Source organism: Ammospiza nelsoni, chromosome 21 (genome assembly GCF_027579445.1).
Source record: "Ammospiza nelsoni isolate bAmmNel1 chromosome 21, bAmmNel1.pri, whole genome shotgun sequence".
Taxonomy (NCBI): domain Eukaryota; kingdom Metazoa; phylum Chordata; class Aves; order Passeriformes; family Passerellidae; genus Ammospiza; species Ammospiza nelsoni.
This window is the reverse complement of record NC_080653.1, coordinates 8,817,862-8,831,430: the sequence shown is the minus strand read 5'-3', so window position 1 is coordinate 8,831,430 and position 13,569 is coordinate 8,817,862. Positions and strand designations below refer to the sequence as shown.

The following is a 13,569-nucleotide window of genomic DNA, read 5'->3' as shown; positions in this document are numbered from 1 at the left end:
CCTAAATTCTTCTTAAGTTTTTAAATTCTTCAGCACCAGCCAGCCTGGGGTCTTTACTCTCCCTGAGCCCAGTCCAGCTGCTCTGCCCAGCACCTGCTACTCACCCAGTGTGCAGAGAAATAGACCCCGACGTGAGAGCCCTCCAAGGCACTGCTGTCCAGTGTCTGCCCATTGTTCCTTAGCAGAGGCCCAGCAACGACTTCACTGAAGGGTTTTGGCCCCCAGGGGAACTCCAGACCTGGAGAGGGGTCGGGATAGGGGTGGAAAGAAGACACAAGATGGTAACATGTGCATGCAACTTCTACAGATTCAAAACATCCCATCTTGAGGATACAGGGGATCCTGCCTGAGGAACCCTGCTGGGGTTTATTCCACCCAAGGGGGATGCAGAACACCTCAGCTGTCAGGCACCAGCACAGCCAAGCTCTGCACTGCAGCCAGGGTCACTCTCACCCAAGTCACAGCACCTTCAGCTTGACAAAGCCTGCTCTGGTTTTGTGCCTGATGAGGCACCTTTTCCTTATCAACAGTGTTTATTTTAGCAAGAGAGGGCAAGGTGGTACGTGCTCAGGAATGCAGTCAGAATGTGTCCCTTAAGCTGACACTAACCATATATTTTTACACATATCCATACATGTCTTTATTTACAAACCTTAGCTTTATATCTATGTAAAAGATGGTGTGTTTATATCCATATACCTCTATATATCTCACACTAACCCTCTGCACCCCACAGCAAGCTGTGTGTGTACACAAAAACATGCTCTGAATCATCTGCTGCCAGCTCCCAGAGCAATCCATCCATGTGCTCAGCCAGAGAGGAGGAAACATCACAGATGGCTCAGGCCACAACATGTTCCTGCTGCACAGCTCCTGCCACTGAATTAAAGACTCTGTCAGGATTTACTGCACCAAGAAACAATCAGCCAGTAATAAAAGAAATGGATGGAAAACTACAGCACATGACTGATGGGTCTGCAGGGTCTGTGAATAAGGGCACATTTGGATGGGTTTTTTTTCACAATTTGGCTCATTTGGGTTTTTTCCAAATTGTAGGAAGATGGATTTAACACCAACTCCCAGCACAGCAAACCTCAGCAAGGGAGAATAGTAATATATTTCTGTTTAATTTCTAAATAATGGGAAATGCATTAACCTGAGTGTGATGTCAGTGATAAAAGCCCCACTCAGTGTTCTGGAAGGATTCTGCTCCCAAGGTATGGAAGGTCTGGGCTCCCATTCTGTCCGTCCATGTGCCTCCATTAGGGAAAAATCCAAACTTCATGTTTCAGTTAGCCTAACCTTTTCCTCATTAGCACTCCAGACAAAAATCCTAGAGGGAAATTCTTTGTTCTTTTCAGTAAGCAAAACCAAAACACAAGATCTGGCAGGAATGATGCAGAAAATAGCACAGTGCTTTGAATAGTTAATTATGACAATAGTTCTTTGTTCCCTTTTCCCCCAGGCCATTCAGAATGAACTGAGATGAAAAGGCAGCTGTGTGTCCATGTTTCTGTGGCACAGGGCACTGCAGGTCTTACCTTCAGGGTCATCTCTGATGACCAGGAGGCCGTTCCTGCACACCACCTTCCCAGAGGAGGCATCGATAAATATTAGGGAAGGAATGTTGGAGACTCTGTACTTGTTCCACAGCTTCAGCTGCAAAAGAGATTGGAAAGGGAGATAAGGAAGGTAAACTTGGCTGCGTGAAGAGGAAGATTTTGGAGCATTAGCATCTTTCAGAGCAGAGGTGAGAGGTGAACAAAGAAACAGAGCTGGTGCTTCAGGGATGAGTGTGAAGGAATGTGAGGATGGTGAGGGCCCAGAGAGACCCTCACCATCACCACCATCCCCTCAGGACCTCAGGGGAGACCCCTGTGCATCTCCCACTTTCTGTGGGCTTGCCCATGAGCAGAGGCAAAGCTTCTCCTCCTCCTGCTTTTACCTCTTTGCAAGTAAAATGGGGATAATACTTGCCATGCTTTGAGCTCTTTGTTTAGAAGACATGGTAAGCACAAATACTTTTAATGCCACTGCTCTGAAGCAATTTGTAATGCTTCCCTGGCTGTTTCCTCCCCTCCCATTTCCATGTTCATTAAACAAACCAGCAACCCCTGCCAAGACACAGCCAGGCTGAGCACAAGGCCAACACACAAAAAAATTATTTTTCTGTAACTGGGGCTTCCCGGGTTTGTTCCCAGGAGCTGATGAAGGGTTTTGACATCAGCCTGGGGGCCCAGCTCATCCATCCTGCAGTGCCAGCTTTGCAGGCTGATGGCCACATTTTGGGCATCCCAGTCTGGATGAGGCTGTGTGCCGGTCTCTGCAGCGAGCTCAGCTCTGCACAGCATCAGGACAGAGCCCTCTGGGTGTCACACACTGCTGGGCTCACGTTCCCCAGGATATGCTGCTGGCACAGGATCATTTAGAGCTTAATTCATGCACAGAAGCTGGCTGGGATGAGGAGGAACAGGAGCAGCAGCTGCTGGCACAGCCCAGCCTGCAGGTGTGGGCTGGCAGAGCTGCTCTCCCCACCATGCACGGAGGAGCTGCTGCCATCACCTCGTTCTCCTTCATTTCTCCAAGCATTTCAACCCAAACAGCCCAGTGCTGAATTATCAGACTCTCAAACTAAAGCCAAACCATAACCAAGAGCCAAATGGGGAAGGAAACTAATCTCTACCTTCCTCTAACATCAAGCTCTGCTCTGCAAAGCCCCTCAGGCTCTGTGTGTTTACAACGTGCTCCAGTCTGGAGAATAAAACCCAGGCACTGGAGCAGCACAGAGGGGGCCCACCAGTGCCAGCCAGTGCAAGAGCCAGAGAAACCATCAATGTCCTGCTGTTTCCAGCAGTATCTCACAGGGAAACTGCACCCACATGTTCCCAGAGGAGAACTCTGCAGATGGCTGTCCCTGATCTGCAAAGAGAGGCAATCCCATTTCCTGAGATGGGAATGATCTGGGGACATACAGAGAGGCAAGGTTTTGTGTCCTACCCCCCAGCCTTCCATTTCCAACAGACATATTAATGGATACACAAACCAAATGGCCCTGGGCATGAAAAGAATAAAGAAACCTTACTCAGTGCAAATCAGCCCCCTCACAATGACTGTGTTCAAACCACAGAAGGTAAAATCCACTTCTGTGAAGTTTAAAGGGTGGGGGAAAGCTCTTTATAAGGATCACAGGCATTTAACAGGGTGCTGCAAACAATAAGGAAATTACAACTAGCAATCGGATCAGTCTCTTTAAATAGTTGCTTACATTACACTTCATTTTGCCAAGTCCTTTGTATACAGAAGCAGCTCCCCCGGGGCATCACGGTGGGTCCTGGCAGTTTTGCTTGGCTGGGGAAGGAGCAGGGTCTGCACTTTGGAGCCAAGAGGCTGCATGGACTCTCTGTGCTCAGAGAGATGGGGATAACAGCAAACCAAACCTGCCCAAAGCACTGCAGCAAGCGTGGCATGGCTGGCTCCAGGCAGTCTATGAGGTCCAGCACATGTGGCAACTCTTGCCAACAGTTGGTCCTGGGTCTTCTCAGGACGTGAAAACCATCAGGCCCCACTGGACACAATCTGCAGGCACATCCCAGACATGGATGGCAGAGGCAATCTGCAATCCAGACACTCTGTCCCCATGAAATCAGGAGTTGCCACTTCTCACTCATCAGTGAGGGTCCAAAAGAGAATGCCTCAAGCAAGCATCAAGCCAGGTGTGTGTTAAAAGGGTCAAAAAGCATCAAAAGAGGTCAATGTGACATCTCCTGCTGCTGGGGGAGCATGTCCATCACTGAGCTCTGAGACTTGAACCTGATGAACATCATGTCAGGCTCAGTCACACCTTGGATGAGTGAGAAAAACAATTCAAATGGAAAGGTTTTTAAAGGACACAGCCCACCAGCCCAGGTAACACCAAACCAAGTTTCAGAGCTTCACACAGGCTGAGCAGCACTTCCTATTTTTAACAGATTTGCAGCCTGGGTTATCACTGAAACGCATCACACAACACCAGTGAACAAACACAACAACTGCACATAAAGCAACTGGAACTGGGCTGCCATTTGAAGCCCTCTATAAAAGCCTTGAATTGAAGTTAGTGGTCTCGCTGCACTAACCATATTAATTCCATCCAGGAATGTGCTGTTTAAAGTGGGAGCAGTTTGCTTTGATGAGTCCCCTGTGCACCAGGAAAGCTGATGGGGAATGAGAAACGCACGCGCCGCAGGAGGAGCGCCAGGATCTACCACAATTCCCACCACCCTGGCCCTCATCTGCCAGATTCCAGCCTTTCCAGAGCCTGTCAGACTCTTTGGGAAGGAAGCCTGATGGCTCCTTTTACTGCAGGTCTGACCTGAAAGAGCAGAACCTTGAGAGGAAATGGGCTGGTTCATTTTAGCCAAGCTGAAGACAGCTCCTATGGGATTCCCACGCTGTGCCATTATTTTGCACCCAAACTACAGCTCCCAGCAAGGACATCTGATCCCCACCTAAAACCACTGGGATGACCCAACCTGTCCTGTGGCAAACCATTGTGCTAGTTAGCTTTTCTCAGGGTAAAATGCCAGGGATTTGCACATGTGAAAGTTCTGCAAAGGGGACAAGCTCAGCTTACACCCACTGGTTGTGGTCCATGCAGAAAGGGAAATCCAGGAGAAAAAAGGCATCCCTGTATGGGTACCTGCACAACCACACACCTCACAAAGGATTCTGTGTCAGGCTGGGTGTGGGATGCAGAAAGCAAATTACAACTTGCTGTGAGACTGTGGCTGATGGGATGATAGCTCAGGCAGCAGGGCAGAGTGCTGCCTCAGCAACTCTGAAAAGCTGTTTTTCCTGCTGTGAAGAGGATGACATAGAAATAACATACTCCACACACTCTAAGGATTTGATCATCCATTTAAAGAGGGGATCTCTGCTCTGCTTCCCAACAGCTGTTGCAAATCTGTGGGATCAAGCCAAAGCTAACACAGATGTGGAAATAATCTATGGACTATTCAGCCTGAAAGCAGCTGATCTCCTGCAGGGCTCTTCTCTCCTGGTTCAGGCCTGCTCCAGTCACTGCTCACCCCAGGACACCCACTGGAGAAGGAGTGAGGAAATACAGCCCCTCACAAGGCTCTGTGCAGGCTGAGCAGCCTTACAGAAACTTCCCTGGCTCCTGTGCAGGTGGTTTAGTGCAGGCGTCCAGTGGAAAAACCAGAGTCACCAGATTCCTCTGGAAACTTTATCCCTGCACTAAAGCATCACCACGACATCCTGGAAACCACAAACCCTGGGGGCTCCATCCACAGCCAGCTGGGAGAGGCTTTCAGAGATCACTTGTGATCTGAAGGCTGATCTCCAGACATTGATCCACAGACATCGACCATCAGCAGCACAAGGCTGCTCTCCCCACCAGCACAGGCTCCATTATTCCCCTCATCCTGAAGATTGGGAATTCCTGGCTGAGAGGCTGGGGAGACATTTGCAGACAGCCACAGTAATTTTTCCAGATAAAGGTGTCAGACAAGAGGTCTCCCCAGCATCCACGGCTGTTTCTGTGCAGGGCTGGCACCCGGCCGGGGAGGATGAAATCCCCTCCTGCTCTGCTCCTTCTGCTGGGGAAGGGATCCCCCACTTCCAACAGCTGCCAGGTGCTATTTTTGGTTGTGCTGATTGATTTATCAGCCCTGCTCGCATTCACTGGCTCACATAAATCCTGAGCTGCAGCAGTGAATGCTGGCAGAGATAAAGCACAACTGCCTGCAGCGCACTGAGAAAGTGGTGCTCCCACCCTCCTTGGGGGCTGCATTTCTCTGCTGCTGTGTGAAACTGGACCAGAAAAGCTCTCACACTTCCCTCTTCCATTGCATATGGAGCTGACTCTGCCCAGGGATGCAGAGGGCAGACATGGTCTCTACTCATCTTGCAACCTACACTTCCACCTTGACCAGTGACAGAAGACAAAGCCAGTTAAAATACTCGAAGGCAGCAATAAATTAACATATTCCTGCTGTGGATGGCTGCTGCTTTGTAGTAGCACAAATGTAAAGCCACTTTTCTAAAAATTCACTCTTATAAGCAATGGAGAATTCTGGTGAGGCATTGGAAAGATCTCAGCTTCCATGAGTGACCATGTGAGAGCACAGAGAGGGGTTTCCATTACAGCATGGGCTCAGCTCTTGCTGGTCTCTCATTCAAGAGCCACAGGCTGAAATATTAAATCTGTCTGAGGAACACATGAGCAGCACTCAGGTGGGAAAATGTTCTTGGTCCAGGGCTGCAGGGACCAGCAGAGCTCAATGTCCAGCTCTGCCACCCAGAGCAGCTCCAGGCTGAGATATCCATGGCCATTCCCAGTGCTCCAGCGCTGCGGGAACCCCTCTGTCCTGGCTCACTGACAGTGTTAAACTGCAGCTTTTACATCGTGCCTTAAAGGGTTTACAAGCACCAGGGGCCACCCAGGCTCTGCAGACAACAGGCTGCTCCTCTCCCTGTCGATTTAAATCTACTTCACGCCTGTCCTTACGACTCAAGCTCAGCTTGGACAAAAGCTGCTCTTGCAGCCCTCCCTCACTGCTCCTTTTCCTTTTCCATCAGGGAAGCCCCTGAGCAGAAGGAGAACACGATGAGGGAGCAACACAGAGCCAAGCAGAGGGGGGAGACCAGATGGTGCACGCCAAGGTCTGACCCTGTGACACGGAGGAGACCGAGCGAGGCTTGGGATAAATTAATGTCCATTGTGCTCTCGCTCCTCTCTGAAAGTAAATCAAAATCTAATTACAAAACACAACGGTGACAGAGATGTCTGCTCCGGGAGCGTTAATGAGCTGAGGAGGGAGGATTTGGAATTGTAATAAACGAGATTGATGTGAACAGCTGAGACAGACAGCACGGGGCACAGGGGCTGTGGGTCCATGCAGACCCCATTGCTCCCCTCCCTGTGCACACTGCCTGCAATGGCTGAAAGCCCAGTGGAACCCAAACACTGTCCCCTGGCACTCAGCCCGGCAGCACCTGCTGGGGACATTCCAGCAATATGACTCAGTGCAAGAAAAAATCTAAAGAAAATCAACCCAAAAGTTCTGCTTGTCACTTCCATCCTCTCCATGGTGGGAGATTGGCACAGCACAGTCCAGCTTGTGGCTGCCCACATCGCCCCACAGCTGCTGTGGGGACAGGGGACACCCTGGGCTTTTGCTCCTCCTGGACACGGAGCACATCAGCAGCAGGTTTGGAGGTAAAGCAGAAGGAAACCCTCTCTGTGGGTTTCTGGCACGGCCAGAGAGCTGCTCTTTGTTCCCTGAGGAGCTCCACAGCCAAAACCTGCGATGAGGAACCTGGGCCAGCCCAACCTCATGTCCTGGCGTTTCCTCCCATCCTCTTCCCTCATCACCCTGTTCCTCACACTGGCTGCTGCTCTTTGCAATTTCCCAGGCTGTGCCATCCCAGGGATGGAGAGCTGAAGGTTTTGTTTGAGGGCAGGCAGCAAGGCTGGCTCTGAGCACAAGCTGCCTGCTCTCCCCCTGACACACACACAGCCTGACAGGCTGGATGCTCCGCAGCCCACAGCTGATAGGAAAACATTTAATTTGAGCAGAGCTGAAGAGCAGTTAACATGATGTATGGAGAGCAAAGCCCCAGGGCCCTTAGCAGACACGGGAGCTGGCCTGGTTGTTTTACATTGCAGGTTTCAAAGAGGTGCTGGGATGGCAGCTTGATTTGATCTCAGGATCAGGAGGAAGCAGCATTTGACTAAACACACAGATAACAACACAGGCAGGAAATCAAGCTGGGAGGATGCCACCAGACAGGCTGGTCTATCTACACTTTGAGGATGCTTTTCATAAATACATTTTTTTCAAGCGTTCCTCAAATTGTATTCAACAGCCCAAAGAATGCAGAATTTAAGGATGCAGCATTGAACCCAGGACTAGGAAATACACCTCCATGTATATCCAATAAATGGGGTTTTTTCCTCCATGTGCACACCACCATGCTTTACCTCTTAAAAGGGGGCTTGCACATGAGCAAGGTATTTAATAAACATTTTTCTTTCTGCAAAAACACAAAAAGCAGTGAGGGCAGTGGGAGTTAAAACGTATGTGGGAAAAATTTAAGACACATGTAGAAGTATATCATCCATGGCCCCTATAAATTACTCCCCCAAATGACTAACACTGAGTAAGAAATAGCTATGTAAACATAGAGGCAATAAGAAAAAAGAATAATTTCTGTCTATGGGAAAGGGATATTCTCCCATCTGTTTATAGGAAAGGCGAGGGGTGGGGTGGGAGTCTGGGATGTTGGAGTTCAGAGCCTCCCTTGGTCCCATGTCTCATCTGTCACTGGAAGTGGGACAGTTGCCAGAACATGGGTTTCCTACCCACTGCCTTTGCTGCTACTGTTCACTTGAGTGCTGGCAGTAATCTCAAGGTCAAACACCTTGCAATCCCGGATCATTAAGAAACAAACACTTCTGAAAAGCCTTGAGTTAAAACAGAGTTCCCACCAAACACAAAAGCCTTTTAAATCAGCAGGGAAATCGGGATTTGTTTTTTTGTTTTGTTTTGTTTAATGCACACAATGAGGTATTAGTGAGGTTTCTGTTTTGTTTTCAGTGGTTAATCCGAGAGGGAACCTTACACAATCAGACCAACAAAATCCCGGAAAACAATGGAGCATTTGTTAGCACTGTAACACACCCTGGGGAGTGAGGCAGCCAGGAGCCTCCCAAGCAGTGACAAGGCAGCACCAGGACATCCTCCAGACCTGGAGATTCCTGTAAAACTACCAAGATATCACAGATACCCCCTTGTGCCCACTGCTGAAGTACCCACTGGGTGGATGGCAAATTTGCTTTTCCACAGCGCCTTTTGAAATGCAAAAGCTCATCCATCACATCACTGTGATGCCTCCTCCACTCAACACAGCTCTTGCATGACTGCAGACACTCAGACTGTTTGAAAGCAGCTGATCTCAGGATGCACTGGCTGGGGTTGGTCTGATCCTCCCTACAGCTGCATCCATCTCGGTGTCTCAGAGCCGACAGCACTGAACCTCATCTGGCAGCACTCCTGGTTTGCAACCCAAGGAGGATTTTCATGCAAAGGTTACACAGCTGCAGAGCTACAAAGGCCACAACCACAGCCCTGGCTGCGGGGGCAGCTCTGGGCTTTGCATGCAACAGGCTCTGCTCCCAGCTCAAGGGATTCACTCTGTAACCACAGATCAAAATATGCCAGCAACTAACCAGAGCCAGGTGCTCTCAAGCTCCAGCTGGAAAGAGCAATCCCTGCCAGTGACAGCTCTGAGTAGTCCTGCTACTCCTCTTCTCAGGGTGGAAGGGATCCCACAGCCTGTGCCAGCCTGGAGCAGCCACAGCGCTCATGGGGGCTTTTCCTTTGGAGCCCCAAGTCCATCCTGAGCAAACATCACACCAACAAAACTGCTCTGGGCAAACCCCTGATGATGATGATGATGTGTTTTCAGGGCCTCTGTGCCCTCCTATCACACTTCACCAGCACAGCTGAGCCCCAGAGCTGTGCTGGCCTGAGCCAGCACTGGGTGCCCTGCAGGGAACAGCATTCAAGTGAGGTGGGCAGGACAGATGTAACACAGGCTGCTGGAAAATGCTCTTCTGCTGAGCACTGCTCTCCCTCCTGCTCCCCAAACTGACACTCAGCCCCTCAGCAGAAAGGCTGGAAGTGTAAACCTGCCCCAGCCAAGGATCTCTGAATGGGAAAATGCCACTGGGAGTCCCACGTTTGCAGTTAATCACCTGCACACATGAAAAACCAGGGCAGAACAAAGCTGCCCAGAACTCAGATGCACCAACACCTCAACTGCAGCACAAACCAGCAGGTGGAAAGTTGGAGAAGCCATTTCTCCACCCATTCCTTCTGCAGAGCAGCTTTTCCATCACACAGTGCTCCAGCAAAGCTGGGGAGCAGGGAAGGGAGGGAGAGGGAAAGGAGCAGAGCCATGGTATGGGCTGGGCACAGAGGAAGGGGAGGGACAACCAGTATGGGGCCAGCAGCCAGGGCTGAGGGGTTTGTGACACACACACATGGAGGGCCAGGTGCAGGGCCAGAGAGGGAACCCGATCTGTCCCTGAAACCCAGCACCGAACCACAGGAGGCCCCTGGCTCCAGAGCCACCGAGCAGGGAGGAATGGGACAGCAGCCTGCAATCCCTCCTCTTCATTTTAAGGCACTGTGAAACAGCCAGACCAGCTAAGAAGCTGAACATGGACAGTGAAAAATCAGTAGCAAGTCAAAAGCTCCACTGATGGAAGTCAGAAAATAAAAAGTTTCCCAAGGAGCCAAGAGCCTGCAGGCATCATATGGAGGAAGAGAGAGCCTTGGCCATCGTGTCTCTCCTGCCACCACGGGCATGGCACAGACAGCCATGGAGAAACAAGGAGCTGCTGCCAGGAACTGGTGAAATGTGAATCCCACGGGGGTGTTCAGAATGTCAGATAAGATGCAGAGTATTCAATCCCTCTGCTGACAGCCAGCCCCATCTGGAGGGGGAGGCTCGGAGACTGCAGGATTCAAAGAGCCCAGGATACCCAACACCAGCTCTGCCACTGAGCCTGAGTCAAGAGCAAAGCAGGTGACACAGAGGGCTGCCTCATGTTTTTGGTGAGAATAAAGGAGATTCTGTGCTAAGAAAAAGCAAATTGTGTGTTCTTTTATAACATGCCGAAAACTTCTGTGCGCTGGCAGCGACTCTCCTCAGATGGGGCTGCATTTCAGCTGTTACTATATTCAGTTTGTAAAATGCTTTGGGATGATAAAAATCACTCCAGAAAGTTACTAAAACTGCTTCCAGGAAATAGATTCACAGAGTCAGAGAAAGCCTGGTGTTTTTACAAGAGCTTCTACTAGAGGAAGACCAAAGATAAGCAGCAAGTTTTGCTTCCTTGTCTTTTCAGCAATAAAAAGGAGCTGTGCTGGAGTTTATTTAATTCTGCAACATACAAAACCACCATCAGTTGTTTCCTCAGAGAGCAGCCTGACTTGAAATGGACAGATAACACCCCTCAAATCACCTGGAGTTGAAGGCTTTCTGCCTTAGTCAAGCTCTGGATTTGGCTGCTTGCATTCTTGTTTTATCCTGTTGCTTTCCATGATTATTGAATTGTCCAGAAGATGATCCCAGGGTAACTAAATCCATGCTGCAAGAACAGAGGAAAAGCACCGTGGGAGCACAGTCTATCTTCCCATCCCCACTCCAGCCTCAGTGCAAGGAAGGAACTTGTTTGGAGCTGGATGAGCCACCGGAAACGCAAGCAAATCATCCACTTGTGTCCAAGTGTCTTTTTCCAAGGATCTGCCATGAAGTTTCAGGCTCAGTCACCCCTTCCCCACCCCTGGGTCAGAACTGATTGAATGCAGCCACCGAGTCAAACTCCAACACACTCATCTCGTTTGGCAGCTCCGCTGCGAGCTCCAAGCCTTCCCCCTCCTCTCCCTCTCCCTCCTCTCCCTCAATTATCTTGCTTCATCTTTATTCTGTTTCCAGGAACACTTAGCAACAGGCTCTTGCAATCAGCCACCGGCAGGCAGGATCTGAGGAGGAGACTGCAGTTGTGATGACCTTTTGCTACACTCATGCAAATTTTAAAGAAAGTATGTGAACAATTTGCCTTTTAAGTATCCTCTGCTTACATTCACCGGGAGTTAATTCTCCTTCTCTCCTCAGAGGCATCAGAAACACCAGATTTTCTGATTTTACACTAATGAGAACAAAACCTGCGGCTTAATTCTGGCTTACTTTGTGGGATTTTTTTTTTTTTCTGGATCTCACACTGTGAGGAGAACCTGAAGGGGCAAAAATTAACATGTGACACCTAGACCTCAGGCCTGCTCAAGCTTTTCCTCCTGTCAGCAAAAGCCAAGTGTGGATTCAGGGCCCATCCCAGCAGCCAAACTGGTCCTGAGAAGGACAAGATGCTGTTGGCTCCTGCTGGTGAGGAGCAGCTTTCACTGCTCACCATCAGAGACTTCCATCCCAGGGCAGCCCCAGGGTATGCCAGCAGCCAAACACTGCCTCAGCCTCCCAAGCAACCACAGCGTTTGTGATCTCCTTGATTAAAGGCAGCAGATAAAGGCTGGGACAGTGGTTCAGGACTCTCATTCCCATGGGACTCCTGGAGTGCTCCTGCCAAATCCAAGCACTTTTCCAAGCTACATCCTCCAAAGCAACAGACGGACCACAACAGGGCTCTGGGAGGGCAACACCGATGCTGGATGGATGGAAATGGGTAAATAAGAAGCCTGGGTTTGGAAAACCACAGCAACAAACTCACAGCAGCCGTTTTTACAGCCACCCCAATGGGTGCTGGCATGGGAGAACAGGCAGCAGCCTTGATTTTCATCAGATTTAAATCAAATCCCCAAAGCTTTCCAGCACTTTCCCTGTCACTCAGTAATTTTCTCACATCCACAAACAAGTTTGGAGACAGCCCAAAGCACACACCAGGACAGCTAGTGCAGCTTGCAGGGCACAGGGCATTACTGCATTTAGTACTTTCTCCTTAAAACAAATACTCTGTGTTTGGAATAATAAACCCCTGTATTTCTTGCAGTGGCTAGAAGCTGAAGGGAGGGAATGGGTGAATACCCAGGTACCAAGGCAGGCAGCTCATCTGTTTTCTGACTGGTGTTCATAACCAGGGAAAGAATTTGCAGGTCCCTGATCTGAGAAACAAACAAAACAAAAACCTCTCAGAGATCTCTGATATTTCAGATGATCTTGAAAAGTATAATCTACTTCCTTTTTTTTTCCTTTAAAAAATGAAAAGTCTAAAAAAGTCTAAATAAGCACATCACTGATCAGATTGCTGAGAACAGCATCTGGAACATCAATCTCTGCCTGAGACTGCAGAAGCTGCAGGAGAGCTCAAAGCAGCCAAGGCTGCCCTTGAACCAGATGCTGCTCACTCTTACAGCCTGTGGATCTGTGTGAAAATGATTAAACAAAATTGCTCCCTCTTTTTCCAACTTCAGAACTCAAATCTGTTTTCTCTTAGAGGGCAGATGCTCATTACACATCCCACAGCACATCAAAGGGCAGGAAGAGAAGGAAGGCAGCCACCCTGCCATGCTGCAGTGCCCAGGGTCCTGCCTGAGCAGCACCCACCACCTCCCCTCCCCAAAACCCTTGCCTTGGGCTACAGAGGGTAAAAATGCCTCTTGGAGCTTCAGTCCCCACTTAGTGACAGCAGAGATGCCAATCAGGGGCTGTAGTTCCAACAGCAGCAAACAGCAGCCATGTGTTTTGTAGGGAATTCTTTTGGGGCTTCAAAAACTCCAGCTACTCAGGGAGCCCCAAAACTTGGGTATTTCTCCAATATTCCTTCCCCATCAGTGTTTGAGCGTTCAGAACAGAACATGAGGGACCAGTCCAGTCCCAGACCTGTAACCCCCATCCAGATCCAACCAGCACCTTTTCAGATGCTTATTAACAAATGAGAACATCAAGAGAGCATTGCAAAGGTGCCAGGGGGCTCCCAATCCCCCATGAGAGGCTTGGCTGGATGTGACCTTAGGGGCACCAAACCCTGTGCCTTTAATGCCACAC

At 49.6% G+C, this 13,569-nt stretch overlaps 1 protein-coding gene across 1 annotated transcript in view; it reads right to left on the bottom strand.

The window, feature by feature from the left end:
- Positions 1-13,569, bottom strand: part of NXN (nucleoredoxin) — a 46,597-nt gene that overhangs the window by 12,240 nt on the left and 20,788 nt on the right. The window contains exons 2-3 of the mRNA XM_059487163.1: positions 1,542-1,659; positions 105-238 (exon numbers count right to left, since the gene is read on the bottom strand). Coding sequence (XP_059343146.1) covers positions 105-238; positions 1,542-1,659 — 252 coding nt within the window. The remainder of the gene's footprint in view (positions 1-104; positions 239-1,541; positions 1,660-13,569) is intronic.